General features: G+C 44.2%; 1 protein-coding gene across 4 annotated transcripts in view; it reads left to right on the top strand.

Moving 5' to 3' along the window:
• LOC119649588 (neurobeachin-like protein 1) overlaps positions 1 to 20,360 on the top strand; it is a 204,629-nt gene that overhangs the window by 20,994 nt on the left and 163,275 nt on the right. For 2 of the 4 annotated variants that reach the window (XM_038051797.1, XM_038051795.1), the window contains 17 exons: positions 3,704 to 3,911; positions 3,977 to 4,203; positions 4,299 to 4,427; positions 4,492 to 4,615; positions 4,682 to 4,834; positions 4,888 to 5,065; positions 5,126 to 6,192; positions 6,248 to 6,425; positions 6,497 to 6,633; positions 12,193 to 12,466; positions 12,526 to 12,659; positions 12,715 to 12,807; positions 12,866 to 12,997; positions 13,064 to 13,222; positions 13,273 to 13,384; positions 13,521 to 13,745; positions 13,806 to 13,993. In XM_038051797.1, the coding sequence (XP_037907725.1) occupies positions 3,704 to 3,911; positions 3,977 to 4,203; positions 4,299 to 4,427; positions 4,492 to 4,615; positions 4,682 to 4,834; positions 4,888 to 5,065; positions 5,126 to 6,192; positions 6,248 to 6,425; positions 6,497 to 6,633; positions 12,193 to 12,466; positions 12,526 to 12,659; positions 12,715 to 12,807; positions 12,866 to 12,997; positions 13,064 to 13,222; positions 13,273 to 13,384; positions 13,521 to 13,745; positions 13,806 to 13,993 (3,718 nt within the window). Of the gene's footprint in view, positions 1 to 3,703; positions 3,912 to 3,976; positions 4,204 to 4,298; positions 4,428 to 4,491; positions 4,616 to 4,681; positions 4,835 to 4,887; positions 5,066 to 5,125; positions 6,193 to 6,247; positions 6,426 to 6,493; positions 6,634 to 12,192; positions 12,467 to 12,525; positions 12,660 to 12,714; positions 12,808 to 12,865; positions 12,998 to 13,063; positions 13,223 to 13,269; positions 13,385 to 13,520; positions 13,746 to 13,805; positions 13,994 to 20,360 lie in introns of all 4 variants that reach the window. The other 2 variants (XM_038051794.1, XM_038051793.1) reach the window with 1 other exon arrangement.

Raw genomic sequence — 20,360 nt, 5'->3', positions numbered from 1 at the left:
TGCATTTCCAGATTTTATACAGGGCAGCGATAGCGGATCTAGCGCTGTTAATGTGTCCGGCAAGATTAAAAACCTTAATTTTGTTGGTGTTTATCTTTGGTCCAATTCTACTTGTCTCTCTTTCCAAATCCAGAGCTATTTGGCCAAGGTCCATGACCCGGTGGTATAAATTACCATGCACCGGAGTGCAACCGCTCATCAGTTGCTAGCACTGTTCGCTGCGGAAATAAATGCAGATCTACTGCTAATTAGCGAGCAATACCGAAACAAGGACCCGTCCTCATTGCATCTCGACTTATTGGGCACCGCTGCCATCTGGATTCGGGACGATGTTTGACTTCGTATTCTTGCCGAAGGCCGAGGGAACGGGTTTGTTTGGATCCGGTGTTTAGGGATAACGTTTTTTAGCGTTTACCTCAGGCGGAACGGGACGATACTGGACTTTCGGCGCCAGCTTGATGCTCTGGAGGACACCGTTTCGAGCACTGAGGAACGAATCCTGGTAGGCGATAATTTTAATGCCAGGTCCCTTGAATGGGGCATACCTCACTCAGACTCCTGAGGGAAATGGATTCTGGAAATGACGGGGAGAATCGGGGTCGTAGTTTTGAACAACGTTTCGGCGCCCAGGCTGTGAGCGAAGCATTCCTGACATCACTTTTGCGTCGGAATCTTTTGCATCATCGGTGGATGGGTGGCGAGTCCTGGAAGAATTTTCGGCAAATGATCACCAGTAGATGGCGTTCGAAGTGGTTGAAGCTACTTGCCAGCGAGCACCAATGTGCACGCTCCCCCCGCACTGCCTGTGAAATGCCGCGAGGGTGGACATCGGGAGGTTTGTCGAAGCTCTTGGAGCAGGTAGAGTGGTCCGGGGGTGGTAGTGTCACAGCTGCCACCGTCGTAAATTCAGTGATGAACCTGAAAACGACGGCGTGTGAGGCTCCCATGCCCCGGAGGAGCCCCAGGCGCGACAAGCCTTCTATGCACTGGTGGACGGCAGAAATTGCCGGCCTTCGGAGGGAGTGTCATAAGGTCCGCTATTTGGAACACCGTTTACACACCAACGGGGAGGCATACGCCATAAAGGCACAGTATAGATCAGCAAAAAGGAGACTCCGCAGCTCTATAAATAAAAGCAAAGCTCGCGGGTGGCAGAACCTTGTCAGCGAGGTAAATGAGGACCCGTGGGGACTTGGCTATAAGCTTGTCACCCGAAAAATGGGGGCTCTGCGAAGGCCCTGCATACTAAGTACCGACCAGATGGACCGCATTGTGCGGGCATTGTTCCCCAGACATCCTGTGCGGATTGATGTCAATAGCGCGGAAAGCATCGAGAATTGCCCCCTTTTCACAATGAAAGAACTCGAAAAAGTGGTTCTTACTATGAAAAACAAAAAGGCGCCAGGTCCTGATGGCATCCAGACGGCTTTTAGGAATATCGAATTGGTGTACCTCCGCACAAAACCGGGATGTCTGGAGTTCCTTATTAGGGCAGGCCTAGACCGGATATCGGTTGTTGCGTTGATGATGATGGTGAATGCTCATTGAGTGTCCGGATGGGTCAAGTGGTTAGAGCGTTGGGCTGTCTTAGCGGAAGGTCGCGGTTCAAATCTCACTAGTGGCAGAGGGATTCATTATTGTGACTGGATGTCGGATACCAATCGACTCAGCTGTGAATGAGTAACTGAATCAAGTCAGGGTAATAATCTCGAGCGAGCGCAATGGTGACCACATTGCCTCCTACATGAATGAAGTGCTCGAACACACTTCAAGGCATTGATCCAATATGGATTGTTGCGCCAACGATTATTATTATAATGCTATGAGACAATTGCATCTCAACATTGGCCGTTCATTGCCGTCCTTCGAATCAAGCCAACAATAAAACAGCGTGAGAATTGCACTGGTCCGCCGCGCATTAAATAGTGGCGATGTCGTGAAAAGAAAGAAGAAATGTTCTCATTTACACGATTACCAACCACTACGAATGTGGAAGAATCGTCGAACCAAATTAAAGACACGATCCAGAAAGCGGCCTCTACAACCCTCGGTATCATCAAACTAGGTAAGTTGGAATGACGATGTTGAAAGAAGTTTCGTGAAAAGGGACGCCTCTACCACATCGTCACAAGACGATAAAACGCTGGCCAAAGCAAAGAAAGCGATCGCTGTCACCCGAGCCGTCCATTACAAAAATCTTTACGATAAACTGTTGCGTTAATGATAAGAACAATACTTTGCTTAACGATTGTCGAGCCGCGACGGTTAGATGGTGAGAATATTTTGAGCAGATTTCAATTGAAGAATCTGTTCATTCTCCATTTCCGTAATCATTGCCAACATTTGGAGCAGTTCCACCTGTCAACGCAACTGGGGCTCAGAGGTTTCGGTGAGGAGCGGTAACCCGGTCGGTCCGTAGTGGTGGCACTGGGAGACGCTGTATCACATTGGTTTGTCGGCTGTGACTAGTAGGCGAATGCTCCAGGGCGATCAGACTCGAGTCTGCACTGGGACTCATCTGACGTGGCAATAGGTCACGACAACTTACCAGGGGTATACTGGTAACATGGGAACCGGGATAGCCCCTGAATTCACTTACTTCAGGAGAATTCCTGTTGTATGTGCGTTCAGCTCCGTTGATGCGGTTGGCCCCCTAGTGGGAGCTTCCGAACAGAGACCTTTGGTCCTCGGCGTGGTGTTGCGTTTCAATACGGTTGCCTCATCTGGCATTCTCTACGACAACACTTACTGCCAGAAGAACTCCTGAGTTCAATTGCTCTACCACGATCCGAAAAGTAGTCTAAAGTCCCAAGTGTGGCGTTCATCAAGGCAGTGCAGCTTTCGAACTCTGCGAGAAGTGACAAACGCAACACGTAAGCGACTATTAGATGGTGATCCTTTCATTATAACCATCCAGGAGACAACTCTTAAATCTACTGCTGATCGTAAAGGGGACAATCTGATTGTTCGTACGGTGTCGGTCGAACTGACCTTATGTATGCCGCCAATGGCGAGGCGATGGAGAAATTATGCCCCCTTATCTCAATCGGAATTAGACGTCAGAAACCAACGAAAGTCAAGGGAGCACGGTTTGTAATAGCAATCACAAACAACTTGACATCAGATTCGCGTCTGTTATCACTTAGCTTTCCGGAGTACAAAAGCACATTGCCATAAGAGGGAGCGGATTGCGCTCCAGAATCCCACCATCTCGCCTCGTTTAGACCCAGAATGTCCGGCTTATAATGTTGAAATTCCCGCTTGTGATGGGGAAAGGGAACATTCTGAGGACCCTTGCTATCGTTGTCGAGGACCGTACCCACATTCCAGAGACCAGTCAGAGTCCGTTTTCTATAGTAAAAGGTCGTCAACGTGACGTCAGTCCCTCTCCTTTTCCGTAGCAGCAAAGTTTCAAAATTTGCAGTTGCCCACAAATTTCTATCCCTTTTAGTCGCCTCTTACGACAAGCAGGGAAAACTTTGAGTGTGTTTTTAAGCCTCCAATTCAAAGGGTTCTGTGCATTGTTCTTTTTCAATAAATAAATAAACAACTTCCGCGAAACAACAGCGTTTTTAATTTAAGTTAAATCACTATAATTGTGAAATTCTACTTTCTAATGATCCTACGATCTGAGTAGCTTGCAGGCTCTTCCAATACTGCGTCAGGTATACAATGGATATTAATTTGATCTTTTTAATTACAGCAAATCTGTTGCATGTGAAGAACGTATCATAAAAGTTATATGCCAACGTCTACTTGAATTTAATAAACTATCACAAATTTGTATACAAAATTTGATAAAACTAATCGAGGAACTAGCGAAACATAGCATAACACCTGTCGAGTTGAAGCTTATTTTTTGGTTACTTCGCGAAAAAGCAGATTTCCCGCAAAGCAAACAGTTATTTCAGGTTTGGGGTTTTAAAGGATTTCTTCGTAAACTTTGTTTTTCAACATTTTATCTTACCTATTTCAGACAATTGTTACAATTTCTTTACACAACTTAAATTCAGGAAATGCCTGCACTGAATTCCTGGATATCCAAAACCCCGAAGAGGGTATAATTGTGCCAGATATTCGAAATTGGACTATGTCTGGATCGTATGGTTTCATATTTCATGCTTTACTTAGACTGGATAAACACGTCGATGATGACGAACATACTGATAGCGGCAACAAATCCAAAAGGAGAATGCTGTTCACGTAAGAGATATTTTCATTTAAAGCTGAGTGAATTGCACATTTAGGATTTTTTTTAATTAACGGATATCCAAGCTTTATATTTCAATACATTGCAGACTGATGACATATCACGATACAGGTTTTGAAATATTCATCCAACAAAATGGAACCCTAGTTGTAGCTGCTATTACGAAGCGCGAGTACTTGACGTCATCTGTTCTATCGAAGACATTGCTAGATGGGAGGTAGGTTTTCGTATTGAAAGGTGACTTGTAAGCACTTGTCTCACTATATATGTTGTATTCTTAGATGGCATTTTGTTACTATCTCAATAACACCACCAAAGCGCCCTTTCTCGTATAGTCAAATAAATGTTTATGTGGATTTTATACAAAAATTAAGCGCAACATTGAAAGCTCAACCATTTAATGAGGTAGATTTTTCTATTTTTCTTCTTCAATATCTAAAAAATATCTCATAAATTTTGTTTTAATGGCAGCCATTCACTTATTGTGCAATTGGTTCAGCATTTCAAAATCCAAGGCCCTCCTCTTCCGATAGACATCATCATGCAACGTCCCATGATAGTGCATCAAAAAGCATGTTGCCGAATCTTATCGAAAGGACATTCTTCCCGCAAATAGCATCTCATGTAAGTTTGAAGTTTGTTAGAAAATGCAACCAAGGATATAATATTATCTGTAGGTCCCTAATTATTTTACGCTACCACTGAGGAATACTGGCTCGTTCGACCCGAATGTTAAAAACTTTCCAGTCGGGATGCAGGATAACATTTTTGGTGAACAAATTTGCTTAAAGGGCCAGATAGGAGCTATTCTATTGGCAGAACCCACGACTAATATGAAAGTTATTTTCGACGCAGGTAGGATTGTGGTCTCTTTGAATTTTCGAAATTGGTATTAGCATCAAGTACACCTTCCAGGGGCAAACTTTGCGTCGATATTCTCACAAGACAACGAGATTTTAGAGCTGACTTCAAAGTTTGTGTTTTGTTACTCAGCAACTGCTTGCAGTGGTGGAATCTGCATTGATTTGGTGCCAAGTGGACGATTTAATGGCTCTGTATTAGCCCACCATTGTAAAACTGTAAAAATTCAAGATACAATCAATAGTATAGGTGGCATTCAAGCCATTTTACCGATTTTAAAAAATCTGACCAAGAAAAAAGGTGAATTCGAACTGACATCAGACGTTACTGACCTCGAGGATAATCTCAAAACACCAACAATGGAAGAATTTTCTGATTGGGAAATTCTTTCGTCTAGCTCATATGCGGAATGGAAAATGATTCAACATCCACTAGCGGGATACCTTTGCTTTTTACGTTATTTAGCTCATGACCATGATAAGAATCAGGAAAATCTCATCAACACTGATAGCTTGTCTATAACCGGATCAATGTTGGCCAAATGCAGTCCGAAACTATTCGATGTGCACGCTCTGATGGCAACGCATTTGTTCATTGAATCAATGCAAAATCAAAAGCCTTCTGCCAATATGGATCTTCTGGATGTCCTGTACAGCGAAATAGTATTCAATTTCAATATTTGGTCTCGTATGCAGTTTCAAATAACCCTCGGACATGTTCAATATTTGAGTACGATGATAAAAGACGACCGAAAATACTTTCGGAAAAAATTCGGGATTCAATTCTTCCTAGATATTATAAGACAATATTATTCAACACCAGATAATATTAGCTTGGATGATGCAGTAACTATTCGGTCCGCAATACTGAACATAATAAAATATTATATCCAGAAAGAAGTCAGCATTAAAGAAATTGGAGTGATCATCTCCTTCTTGGCATCAGTTAAACATGAACATGTAACCATAGAAGTTGTCGAGATGCTTCGATCGCATCTGAATGGAAAGAACTGCAAAGATCAAATGTTTCTGTTGCTACACGAACCACAAACAGCTGATTTGCTTTACAATTTTTTCGTAGATAAAGCCTACTCAGTTGCATTACAGGAAGAAGTCATAAAAGTACTACCTTGTTTTCCACTGATCTGAATCTTAAATTAACCATGGAGTTTTTTAGCTAATTGAATGCCTTCTTTCAACTTCGCGAGTGAACACGAGATATAAACAGACTTTGCGGCTTCAGGACTCGACAATTCAATGCCAGACATTATTCCCAGGATTTTTTTCCCACATTGTTCCTCTGACGCTGAGCCCGACAATCATATCAATCATGATCGATCACTTTTTGCTACAAGGTAACATACTTGCTATGAATTTTTGATCATTTCGACTTCATTTGGTGTCAAATAAATCTTGTTTAAAGTAGACGAAGACTATTGCGGGCTTCTATTCTTGGTTCATCATGTGAGTTTAAGCGAAGTTCCCATCAAATTGGAAGTAGCCAAAAAGTTGCTTACAACGACGTTCACTAAGCAGCACTCACCTCTGCTTATTGCGAAACAAGTAAGTAGTATAATTCTTCTTTTACTTATTATAATTTATCCAAAAATTATATTATATACTGCTGTCACCCATACTTACACGTCGCTTTCACTCTCACAATTTTACGGCAATGTAGTTTTAGATCGACGTTATGATCGGGGATAGCCGGTTCCATTGCAGGGCATAACCCGCAATGCCGTTGTTGGTCTTCCTTAATGTGGGACCTATTCATTGTCAGTTCCGTTTTCTGGTTCACTTGTATCTGGTTCCTACACCGACACTGTTCTTAATTAGTTATTGTTTCAGGCCCGTGTTGGATTGAGGCATGGTCTGAACACCATTCTATGTGCGTAGAGATGATCCAGGGGGAGAGATTTCCCAAAAACCTAAAAATATGACAAAATTATCTGCCCAAAAATATGGAAGCCCCATTGAAGTGTCCCGCCGACATGCGCCTATACATGTCCTTAACCCGGTGCATGGGTATGCTTCGGAACCTGAAAAACAAGCAAATGTGGGACTACCACACAAACCTAGCGGAAAAAACACACAAGCGTGGAGTCCTAAAACTCCAGATCCGAGTGCGGTGATCGATAGGAAAGATCCATGTCGTATTAGATCGATGCTTTTCTTATTCCAGATCTTCAAGAGGTGCAACTGGCTTCTGCTCGCTGACTCCTGGTGTCTGTTCACTCTTCGTGGCCTCCGCTGAAATAGGACGCGAGCTTGAGCCTGTCGACTGAAATCGTTACCTCTCCATCTCGTATTTTTAACAGAAACGTCTTGACGGTCCTACTGATGACCTCATACGGGCCGTCGTAGAGCATTTTCAACGTGTTTTTCATCGCGTTGTCCGGGGCAAAAACGCGCGTGGCCGTTTTCATATCTTTGAAGGCAAATGTCCTGCGCTGACTATGTCGTATCGTCGGTGCTCGTCACAACACCCAAGCAGCTTGCTCGATTGAGCCGTTGGAGCTCTGAACAAGAAATTCTTCGGAAAATGGGAGTGGTGTGCCGTACACGAGCTCGGCTGAAGTTTCTGACAGATCCTCACGCCAGGCTGCTGGGGTGCCCAGGAACACTGTTGGTAATATTCGGTTCCACGAATTGTTTTGGTCGCTCGGCTAAATCGTTCACCTGCGGATGGTAAGGAGCCCTATGCTGGTATTTCGGACCTGTCAAGCGGTTAAGTGCTTAAATCTGATATGATTAGAATTGGCGGCCCTGATCAGTGGTAATAGGTAGTAGGCTGCCAAAGCGGTAAAAAAACACGAAACACCGTTTCGAGTTCATGATCAACCATGGGAAAAGCCTCCACATATGTAAGCTGACCTTACACGATCAGTCCTTCATCAGTCTGGCGTCAGTCAGAATGATGAAATTATGGCAAGCTGCGCGTCTAAGGCATTTTTATGGCAATAATTAATGGACTGATGAAAATTTAAATTTTCGAATAAAATCTGTCAGTCTGAGTGGACTTATGATAGCTGTATTGCAGTTATTACTGTGTCGTTAATAGAAATATGAAATCCGAAGGGATGGATTTTGTCGGCTTGTTTATTTAGTGTAAACGTCAGTCCATCTGCATTTCATCAGTCCTTTTTTTGGTGGGTGGACTTAGGACATTGATCGTACGTGTCGGTTGGGCGCTTGGGCCCATGCCCTACAATTTGCATTGGTGTTATGCCAGAAGAACCGTTCCATAGTGTTCTTGATGGTGCAGCGTACTCCCGTATGTGACAGTTCGTGCTTGAACGAGAACCGGGGGAAATGTCGCAATGGTTCAATTTTCTTGAGTTCCACCTTCCACCGAGGGCCAAATTCATCCTACAGGAATTGCTGCACTTCAGAGTCGGTGTGTTGTGCTTCCGCGAGTGCCTCATAGTCCATTGGGACCAACGCGTCAAAGTGCGTCGGGAACGATGTTGCCTCTGCCAGCCACGAGTTGGATATCCTTCGTGAAGTGGCCTAGGCATTCCAGATACCGAGCTTGGCGAGGCGAGGCGTTCTCGTGCTTAAGCTTGATGGCGAAAGTTAACAGCTTGTGGTTGGTGAACGCTGTAAATTTACGAGGTTTAAGCATGTGTTTAAATGCTTGATATCGCTATAAATTGCCAGAAGCTTTGGGTCGAAGGTGCTGTTAATTTTTGCCTGTCGTTACCGTTTTTCTGATCCAGTATTGCTTCCATCTCACGTGAGTCCAAGGCGAGTAGTTGTTGTTCAAACTACGGTCGGCAGAAAAAATGTATTCTAGATATACAAATTATTCGACATCTTGAACTTTCACTCCATTAAAGTACATAGGAAGAGTGCAATGACCAATCAGACTCAAAATCTTGTTTTGTTGGTATTCATTTTTAGTCCGACCCTGCTCCTTTTGCAAATCCAGAACCATGAAGAACATCACCGACAACGAGAAAAATAGTTCGGTGCCAAGATGCAGCCTCGGCTTACCCCGCTTTGGACCTGAAATTACTCTAGGATTTTACTCCGATGCAGCAAGTGACCCTTTGTGCTATCATCTTACTGGTGCTCAGAGGTGGCGGTGACGAAGACGGGGCGGCAACCCTGTCGGCCGCGCGAAAATCAAGTGGCCGAGGAGAACCTCCATAGTTGTTGCACCGAGAGATGTTGTATCGCATTGGTTTGCCGGCTATGATGCAGTAGGCGAATGGTCCAAAGGCCTAATTAGGGCGATCAGACCCGAGTCTGCACGGAGACTCATCTGAAGTGGCAGTAGGTCATGGAATCTTTTCATGGGTATACTCGTACTATGGGAACCGGGATAGCCCCTGAATCCACATATTTCGGGGGAATTCCTTCTGTATGTACATTCAAATCTTCGGGCTTTAAACGTGTTGTTGCGTTTTAACCCAGGTGCCATACTCATAGTTCGGTAGACATTTAGGTAGGTCTTGCATCCACCAGTATGAATGCTGAGCCATGCACTCGGTATAGACTGGTACCTCTGTAGCTTGTCACAGCGGGGCTTTGATTGTGGTCACAAAATCAATCCGTCTCTTAAGAAGGCCGTGGGATGAGGTCCCCGAGACAGGTACCCACGATCATCCACAGGTACGCAACTGCTTTAGTTGCCTAGAGCATTCCAGATATACTCCTTCATGCTATCAAAAGCTTTCTTGAAATCAGTAATGATCCAAACGGTGTTAATTTCCCTTTCTTCTATGTATTAATAAATGTCTTAGATTCTCAGAGAAGGCAGGGACTGTACAAAAACTTCCTTAGGTAGATCGTCGAGGCCGGCGGCTTAAATCCCTTTCAGTACCTTACTGGCAAAGATAATTTCCCTTCTCTCTCTTTGAAGGATCAGTCCCTATGGCCACTTGCCATATCATCCACAAGAAATGGAATTTCATCAGATCTTATACGATTAAGGATCATAGCGAAGAATTCTTTCCACCTGTCTAGGTGCTCATTTAATTTATTTATTTAATTTAACGGACAACAAGCAGAATAAACTCCAATTACTTATTGTCCTCAGGAGAAGGAGAAAGCAATGATCTTATCCTATGCTTAAAACTACTTAAAGTAGAGAAGTTAAAAGAACCAAGCTGTTGTGTCTGCAATTTCGGCAAAGCGTAGGAATGGAAGTAGACTTCGAGCTCTGCGAAGGGTACGTTGAACATGTCTGCGTTACAGGGAAGCTTTTCTTAAAGAAGAGGGAACGGGTGAATTTACGTTGCACATTTTCAAGGGCAAGACAATCACAGTTACGGGAGGATGACCAGATCACGGAGCAATACTCGAGGGTATTCCTCACGAGGGAATTGAAGAGAGCTAAGGAGGGTTGGATGGAATCAAAATCAGGGGAGGAGCGAAATATAAAGCCTGACAATTTTGCTGCTCAATTGGTGACTTCAAGGCAATGGGTGTCAAAGCGGAGCTTATTTTCGAAAGTGACTGCGAGGTAGAAGTTAAACAGGATAAGGAATGCCCGTTAAGAGAGTAGAAGAAAGAAGTGACACTTTCTGACGTTTAGCACTAAACCATTAGTCGATCACAAACGAACCATAGTGTCTAGGTTAGATTGAAGGGAAACACAGTCCATAGGCGGCGATATAGCGGAAAACAGCTTAAGGTCGTCTGCATAGAGCAAACAGGGACAAGTAAGGAGGGGGAGAAGGTCGTTGATAAAAAATAAAAGTAACAAAGGGTCCAGAAAGGATCCCTGTGGGACGCCAGAGGAGGGGAAGAAGGAACGGGAAGTACAGCCGTCAAAAAAGACACGGCAAGATCGGTTGAAAAGGTAAGAGGCAAGCCATAAAACAAGTGGTATGGGAACGCTTAGAGACGTGTGACTTGTGATTTACAGTGTCAAAGATTTTAGCGAAATCAGTGTAAATGGTATGTACTTCTTGCCGTGAATTTAGACCACACGCAACTCCTTTCGTGAAGCGGGGTACGGTGGCGAAATCGTTGCTATCTGAGGCAGCTTCCACTTTTCTCAAACGCAACATTTTTTTATGCACATTCAGAAGACAACTACTGCTTACGATGTAGGCGATCTGACTAGATATTCGTAGTTGACTTGTGGTGGGCCGTGTGCTCGAAGAACGTGACGCCACACTGCTGATGACGAGGTGTTGAAAGTGCCACGAACCTACAAACCTTTCAGCGTTGTTGTTACGGTAACCATAACCATAATTCCACATCATATGCCCGAAGAAAGTGTTCTCAGAGCCCACGTTGGAATTCGCAATGCAACCTTTAAGAAGTTTCTCCTAAGCTCGTAGAAAGCATTCTTTTTCCTCTATCTGAAATATTTGTTGGCGTGAAGTACGGCACAATTGTAATGCTGCTTAACCTGGACCAAAATCTTGCAGTCAATATCCTGTCAGAAACTGGCTTGCTCAATACAAAACGCCATGCGACAATCGCCAGTACTTATCCGACACCGAGTTCGTGTCTACTACCACTTGATTTTCCAGAGTGTAGTGCCTTGCATAGTGCCTTAAAAGAGCTCAAGTTGAAGGGAGCGAGCATTTTGAATTGTTGGTGAGGTTCCCCATGAGTTACCCCTCAGAAAGAAAGAATACAGCCTAAACAATTGCTGTTTACACCTGAATAGACAAAATTCGAAAGGTTTTCTTTCCTGTTTGGTCACTAGAGATAAGCAAAGGGTTCTCTACAAAAATAATAATCTCAGAAGAACCGTTTGCAAGAAAAATAAAACGTTTCATCGACATCAAGAGCATGATAAGATCTTATTGGGTATTTGGTGGAATATTTAAAGGATTATTCACTGGGAACTGTTATTACTCCGCTCAGGCCTCACACTGCTGAACTCTATCAGAGAAAACTTTTATTAGTATCGCTCTTTTTACAATTAGTTGAAAGGAAAAGAATTTGTGACAAAGGCGCTCCAAAAACCAGGTTTGCGGATTTCTTCTCATCCAAGTCGTCTGAATTTTACAAAAGGGAATTTTGTTGGATCTCTGGAAGCTGCGCGGAGGAAACTGTGTATTCGCTTAAAAATATAAATATTTTTTTTTTTAATTTTAATTTAGAAAAGAAAACGCGAAGCAATAAATAATTTTGCTTGGTTTGCTCTCCACTTAGGTTGGTTGGCAGGAGTCAATATCGCGACTTCTTATCCGAAAACCATTCACGGACGTGAAGCCTGAAGCAAGTCAAAAAAGTTTCGGTGTAAATTTAAATGACGTTCTCCTAGAAGATACTCCAGAAATGCTTGCGCAGTCCGACTTGATTAGTTTTGTTGAGCAGTCAATAGAAATGGATATGGAAAATGACCCGAAAGACAGTAATGTTATTTTAAATGAAATTCAAGCCAGTGTTACAGAAGCAGCCAATGTGATCGAGAATGAAATAAAAGGTAAAGTGCCAGTGAAAATGTCAAATCTGAACTGTTCTTTATAACATATAATTGTGCAGAATTGGCGGGATCAGTATCTGGAGCGGTTGCAGAAAATTTCGCCAACGTCTACTCTGTAATCCGACAACGAACTTCAGAAATCCAAGATACTTTCGAATCATTAGCCATGGGAGTATCTACGGATAATGACACTGTAAGCAGAAATAAGTTTAAGTCTTCTGCAAAATTATCTTGGAATCAATTTTCAGGCCTCGTCACGTAATAGGACATCATCGAATAGTTCGGACGAACCTAGTTCTGTTCAATCGACCCCAAAAGCCGTCCAAAGGCATGACACTGAGGTGAGATCTCATAACGTATGATCTCAGTTCAATAAACTATTATATTTTTTCTAAGCAGACAATGTCCGTTTTTGACTTTGCGCAGGATATTGATGTTGATGTTGAAGAGCAGTTGGTCTATCTTGTGACAAATATATTGTTCACAATTCTTTGGCGAGGAGTCAGTAACGATTCTTCTAACTCATGGAAGGTAAATCAGTGTGGCATTGAAAGGCTTCAGTCACATTACTGAAAGAAAATTGACTTTTTTTTACAGGAACGCGGTCAGGTATTAGCTTGTATTAATTTGTTGGGATTGAACAATGAACTGATTGCTTCACACTTAACGTTGAGACTACGACTGCTTGAAATGGGGGTTCAAGCATCGCTACTTGATCTATCAGAGCATGGAAATCAAACCGTGATTAATCAAGAGGTAGCAACATGATCATTTTTCCCTTCTTATCTGATTTATCTTCTTAGCAGAATGCAGCGCAAATCCTTCGTATGGTATACGACTTGGTGGTCCTCGATCCCAATGAAGATGACTCAAAAAAGTGTTCAACCAAACTTTTAGATGGAGTGTTGGCCTTACTAGGTAACGTTTGATGGGCATAATATATTGATTCATCATATGCTAATAATTGAACACTTTGTTCGACAATTTACAATTCTTTCTGAAAAGTCCTGAAGACAAAATAATGACAAGACTTTTTCTACAATCTTAAATCTAGATGCTCTTATGGTATTTCAACAAGTTGCCTCTGACGACTGGTCTGATATGATACGACTATGTCTTGGCCTATTGTTAAAGTGTTCACATCACCCGAACCCTGGAATTGTTGCGATGGCAACGGCTAAGCTACATGGCATATTACAAACCCGGAACTCTGAAGAACCTACTGAAATGGCCTATTTACTTTACAGTATAAATAAAGCTCTTGACTCTGCCATTGAAGGTGATAAAATTTAATTTAATTTGTAACTTACTGAATGACAAGAATGTGTTTTCTCTTTAGTCGGACATTCGGAGCAGTACTCGTTCTTGATGCCAGTTATGAAAGCTCTTCTGGATAAATGTCGATTTATTTTCAATCTTGATGCTAATATGCCAGACTTACCCCCAACAACTTCTGGCCCTGTGTTCTTCAACGATTTTCAGATGTATAGTACCAGTAAAAAGTGGCGGAATTTTATAGAAAAAAAGGTAAGTCAAAGTTTTTGTTATCTTTTATATCTAATACCAATAAATAAGAGAATTGAAATTGAAAATGTCCACTTGCATTATATAACTAAAGTATTTTCTGAATGGTAAATAAATTGAGGAAGAAGTTTGTGAACATTTTATGATGAGATACTACGTGGATAAGCAATTATGGCATTAATTGTGTCCCATGCCACGAAATAATAAACTTAAAACAATAAAGATCCCCCCAATGGGGCTCCAGAAAAGGGTAGAGCAGGGTTAGCAGCACCGTCCAAAACGAACTTAAAAAGGTCATAATCCCGTACAAATTTGTGTGTGTGGCAACCGCTGTCTGCCGTGGTACCAAGTGAGTAACCGACCATCCGATCAGGCAAGTAGACAAGTGAACCTCCATGCAAAGAATGAAACATAATCTCTGATGGTGATGTGTTCCTCAGACGTGCAAAGTGCCCACGGAAAGGGAAGTCTTTGGACGGGTGTCAACACCAACTCAAGTGTAGTCAGCGGACGAAGCAATAAGTCAAACTTCTTCTTAATGATGATATAATAGTTACATTTGCAAAATCTATCTTGTGAATTTTATAAAGTTGAAAAAAAAACGCCGGAAGACCGCGTAGGAATCTTTTCCTCTGTTCTTTCCTTCCACTCTGTTTTCTCTTGATTGGGTGGTGACAAAGTCGGCATCGAGCTGCTACAGTCTTTGTGCCTGTAGAGATCTCCAGAGATCATACAAGCCATCCTGGCATATGCGGATTCGGGGATCAAGGACAGCTCAGCCGTCACGCCGACAAAATCCACGAGGTCTACTCGTAAGTCGTGGTTGTCTTGTGACACAAGAAATCAGGCGGCTCAGTTGCAGCAGACAGTGGCAGCACTAACAGCGACCGTTTCTAAATTGGCAGAGATGGTCGGTGATTCACGTTCGGGAAGTAGTACTGGATCACAGCATAGATCCGCTTCCCTGATGGATACAGGCCCTAAAGTCTCGGTTCTTCCCGAATCCCGGAATCATCGCTCAATTCCGGACCATCGAATTCCTCGTTGATTCGGGGTCGATCGCGGATGTCAGCACTCCCATGTCAGACACAGACTTCATACGCTACTGTGGGTTGCCAGTTGATCTACACATCACATCCCTCATTGAGCGTGCAACCCCCTTAGGCCAGGAAGGTATCAGTGGCCGCTATGAGGACTCCAATTAGCGCTGTGGTGCGCCGTTTTAATGCCACAAACTCCCAAGACCATGATTCCTGTGACAAGAGTGTGGCGGCACATCGGAGGTATGAACAACGACTGTATTGCCGTGATGAATTTGCATCCGGCAACGCATCACTTGCAACCGCAGCAATTGCAGCAGCTATCACAAATCATCCAACAATAGAAAACTTGCGGAGTAAAAGCAAATTCATCCTTCTCAGTCGCCACCTTCCCAACTCATGACGCCGCAGGTCAACACCCACAGGGATCTCGAGATATGCTCACAAGTCCTCATTAGGATGGACGCTCCTCGGAGGCCGCTGGACCCACCATACTAGGGTCCCTTTAAAGGCCTGTAGTGACCGGAGCACTCCTTCAAGCTCGGCGTTCGGTGCGGGCCCCTTCAACGTCCTGGGGCGACGGGAGCACTCCTTCAAACTCTACGTTCGGGCTGACCCAAATGGGTCTCCTTTGACGAGACGAAAAGCTTTCGCTGAATCAGGGGACCCTTCAAAAACTCCCGCGAAGCGTCAGGTTCGCCCGGTAACCCCAGTGGTGGGATCACGTTGACGGGTTCCTGGATCCGCGCAATTTCAGCTGGAGGCGAAGTTATGTGGCGGCACATCGGAAGCATGAACCACGACTGCATTGCCATGGTGAATTCGCCTCCGCCAATACACTGTACGGGGCCAGTGCGCGAACTACCCTTTCGATCGAAAAGCCGGCGCAAGCGGGCGTGCTTTGGCTTGTAAAGAAAACTTTTATTTTTCTGGCAATATTGATATCAAAAGGCAACAGCGCTTCGACGGATATAGGACACATCCAGAGTCAATCAAGTCACGACCTACTATTCCATCAGGTTTGATAGGATTGTGTTGGCGGCTAGTTTCACGGAATATCTTCAGTTACAGTTTATAGCGCGCTTAGATCCTATAGTGGTGACTCCGGAATTGAGAAACTTTGGACACGTGGCTAACGGAACGCTTCGCGCAAGAGAAGCAGGCGAGGTAAAGTTCTCGGCTCTTCTGGTCTTCAAAACTTTGGGTGCCATAGTTCGTCGAAAATCTTAGTGAGAGATTCGTAAGACGTGAACTCCATTTAAACTGTTAGTCGAGATAGCAAAGACAAAGAACAGATCGTGTAGCAAATACATTACATGGCGATATGGCGTTTTGTCAGTGGTCTGCTGTGTTATGCTTGTGTAACTAAATCTTCAAGCAAAGTAACAACTGAAGCACCAGCAGTTTGTTGGCAACGGACAAAAAAAATGTGTGTGACGTGGACGAAAACTGACAAAAGGATTCTATTATTTCGTTGGATTCTCCATTACCTCAATCGAGCCTTGTTTTGCCCGACGTTTTATTAACAACATTCTCCAATTGTACACCCAAATCTGCAGAGGAAAGCTACCCACCCGTAGGTTTCTCGCCAGGTGCTATGAACCTCAACTTTCTCAAGCAAACAATGGCTTTACTAGCCCAGCCTGTAAAGAAAACTTTTATTTTTCTGGCATTATAAATATTAAGAGGCAACAACGCTTTGACGGATCCAGAGTTAGCAAAGCCACGACCTACTATTCGATCAGGTTTGATAGGATATGAGTATCGGATTATCTTTAGTTGCAGTTTATAGCCCGCTTAGAGCCTATAAAAAGAAGGAGTAAGAGTCCAACCAGCTCAGATCTTCAGAGCCAATCCGTAGCATCCACGAAGGAAAGCAGTTCTCCCACCTTGCAACTAGAGATCCTTCTAAGGTCCTCAAAGAATGGTTTACCTAGTGTCCATAGCCTGGCTTTAACTAGAGCTCCCTTTTCTCCGCAGCTCCGGCAATACGAATTGTAGGGTATACCGAGTCTGGCAGAATGGTCCCTTATAGGCCGGCTCTCGTGCAGACGTAATCTTTTATGCATTTGCACGCGTCTGGTACAAGACCTCTCGTGATCGGATTTTGTTATAGGCGGGCCCAAACCTCCAGATTCCAGCCTTGCCCACCGAAGGACGGCCAAGAGTAGAGCCCCGCCTGGCCAGTCGGTGAGCCCACTGATTTTCCTCTAAGTTTCTATGACCGGGAATGCAGAAGAGGGTCCCTTGAGCGTGCCCCTTAGACCACCAGCCTGGAGGATGTCACCACTGATTACAAGGCCTTAATGTCCACTTGGCTGTCAGTCAGAATGGTTATGTTACGCTTGGGACTCGGATCATGTTCCAGCCTTTGACAGGCTTCCAATATTGCCAGTACTTTCGCTTGGAATACACTGGCGAATCCTGGCAGACCGTACGACTCGTATACCGATTCCGCAGACCATCTTTGACCCGTCAGTAAAAATTAATGTGCGATAGCCTTGCAATGCGCCGCCGTGTCGGTCTTCCGCTCTGCCCTTGTTGGAAAGTCCACAGCAAAGTTATTCGTGAAGTTCTAGGTACTTCGTTTAGGATTCACGTAATCTGAAAACACTGCATGCTACAACGTATCTGATGTGGAGGTCTAAGGGGAGGAAGTGTAGGAGTACATTGAAAGCATCTGCCTGGTAGGACTGCAGAACACCGGTAGTATCTGCATTCTGCATACGCGGTTTTTGAATCCTATTAAGCTTCGTTTAATTGTACTTCTTGCTTAGCGCCTGCCACCATACAGCTGAACCGTATGTTAGATTGGGACGTGCCACGGGTATGTATATCTAGAGAAGAATCCTCGGCCGGAGACTCCATTTCTTTGCAAAAGTCCTTTTGCAGATATAGAAGGCTATCCAGGCTCTCTTAACCCGCAGTTCTATGTTCAGTCTCCAAATTGGCTTGAGATGCAAGATTATATCCAAATATGTTTGTTGTTAGCCATTTCCGCTTAGCTGAGTGGTTAGAGCACAAAGTTGTCGTACGGAAGGTCTCGGTTCAAATCTCACTGGTGGTAGTGGAATATGTATCGTGATTTAACGTCGGATACCAGTCGACTCAGCTGTGAATCCGTACCTGAGTGAAATCAGGGTAATAATCTCGGGTGAGCGCAATGCTGACCACATTTCCTCCTACAGTGTACTGTAGTGCACCGTTACGGTCTTGAATGAAGTGCTCTAACACACTTCAAGGCCCTGATCCAATTGGATTGTTGCGCCAACGATTATTATTATGTATTAGCCCACGTTACTGCAAAATGTCGTGGTACTAGGATGAATTTCAGGGGGGTTTTGCAGCCAATTACTAAAAATAGGATATCGGCATGAGGGGTATTTCAGAGCCTAGGCAGTGACAGACTCCTGATTTTTTTCAGATTTTTTGGGTTGGGTAGTTTCTGAAAATGGGTCCGTTAAAGAGATGATCATTTTCAACTCTCCGCATTCCCAACCATTTCAACAAATGTCAAAACTAAGACCGACTCCAACAAAACTAATCGAGACTTTTGATTTGATACCCACATGACTATATTTGGTGAACAGAAATTTACACCCCCTTTTGCATGTATCGAGCGCAATGCTGACCACATTGACTCCTACGGTGTTACTGGATTGTTGCGCCAACGATTATTATTATTATTTTACATGTGTGGGGACTCCCCTTAAATTCGACGTAAAAGGATGTAATTCACCGTATGCGTGACCGTTCACAGTTCCTTCCTTTCCACCAAATTTAGTGTCAATCGCTACAACCGTCTCCGAGAAAAATGCGTGTGACGGACAGACAGACAGAGACTGTCTGAATTCGAGGAATTCCGACGCAAGGGAGCGAAGTTCAAAGGTAATTGCTGGTGATTTCAACGCTTGGGCTCTTGAGTGGGGTTACAGAGAATCAAATCCCAGGGGGCGCAGTTTATTAGAAGCTTCTGCGCTGATGGACATAGTTTTGGATAACGAAGGTGCTGTAAACACTTTTCAGAACGGGGGTTCAGGTTCGGTTGTAGACCTGACTTTTGTCAGCCCTGTGCTGGCGCGTGGTATGTCCTGGTGCGTCAGCGAACGCTACACCCACAGCGATCACCAAGCAATCTTCTTTGGGACATGTGTCGAGCCACAGGGTAAATACCCATCATGCCCGAAACCGAGAAAGATTTCAGGATGGTTTGCGAAAGCTTTGGGTGGGCATACCTTCATAGATGTGTGGTTAGATCAACCTGATAAAGCAGGCGCCTCAATGGAAAAGGCGTCCATGCCTAGGGGATGCTCATTCTCCAGTGGAAGACCAAACTGGTGAACTGGCCAGCCAGAAAAGCGGCTCAGAGGGCGGTAGGTAGAGTCGATCAGGGGCAAAAGGAGTGCGCCTATAAGGCAGCCAGCAAAACCTTCAGGCTCGCCATCCAACGGAGCGAGAGGGAATGCTTTCAGGAGCTCTATTCGGAAGCGGACGTAAACCAATGGGGAAGTGCTCATAGAATCGTGATGGGACGATTCAGAGGCCGTTCATCGTAGATCACTTGCCCCACCCTCCTTTTATTATCCAGGGGTTGTTCTCCCGGCAAGAGGAGGGCACCGACACATTCCAGCTACCTCTGAATGTGACGGTAATTCCGCCAGTCCATCAAATTACTGGAGTCTAATATACAAATCCCTAGTGAAGGTAGATATTCTCGCCTATCTCGCTGCTATCGTCGATAGTTGGAAGGAGCTCACAACTGAAAGGAGGCTCTGGTATGACACCGAAGACGGACCCCAGGAGTATGTTGTTTCCGCAGGTGTCCATATTGTGCCCACTACTGTGGAACTCATGTACAGCGATGTACTTAATCTTCCGCTTCCGGGGGAAGCCACGGTTACGTTGTTGACATAGCGTTGGTTGTTGGTGCAAAGCATTTCGAAGATGCTGAGTAATACACAGGCGAGGCAATCAGTGCTGTTCAAAGTTGGCTAGAGAGCTCTAGTCTGACACTTGCGAAGAAAAAAACGGAAACGGTCCTCATCAGAGGGTGAAGAGAAGAATAAATAAAAATCAGATCATAACTTGCAAGCCGACCATCAAATACTTGAGGGTGGTGATAGACAGGAACCTCAGTTATAGGCAACATGTGCAGTATGTTTGCGACAAATCATCCGCTGCAAGTATGGTTCTGGGAAGGATGATGGCGAACGTGGGAGGTTCACGGTATACCTCTAGGTTGCTTATAGCCAGGGTGGTGACCTCAATAATGCTCTATGCGACCCCAGTTTGGAGGGGGGCGGAGTCGGATGTATATTGACGCTAACAAA

This window comes from Hermetia illucens, chromosome 2, assembly GCF_905115235.1.
Source record: "Hermetia illucens chromosome 2, iHerIll2.2.curated.20191125, whole genome shotgun sequence".
Classification (NCBI taxonomy): Eukaryota; Metazoa; Arthropoda; class Insecta; order Diptera; family Stratiomyidae; genus Hermetia; species Hermetia illucens.
This window is presented reverse-complemented; position numbering and strand designations above follow the sequence as displayed.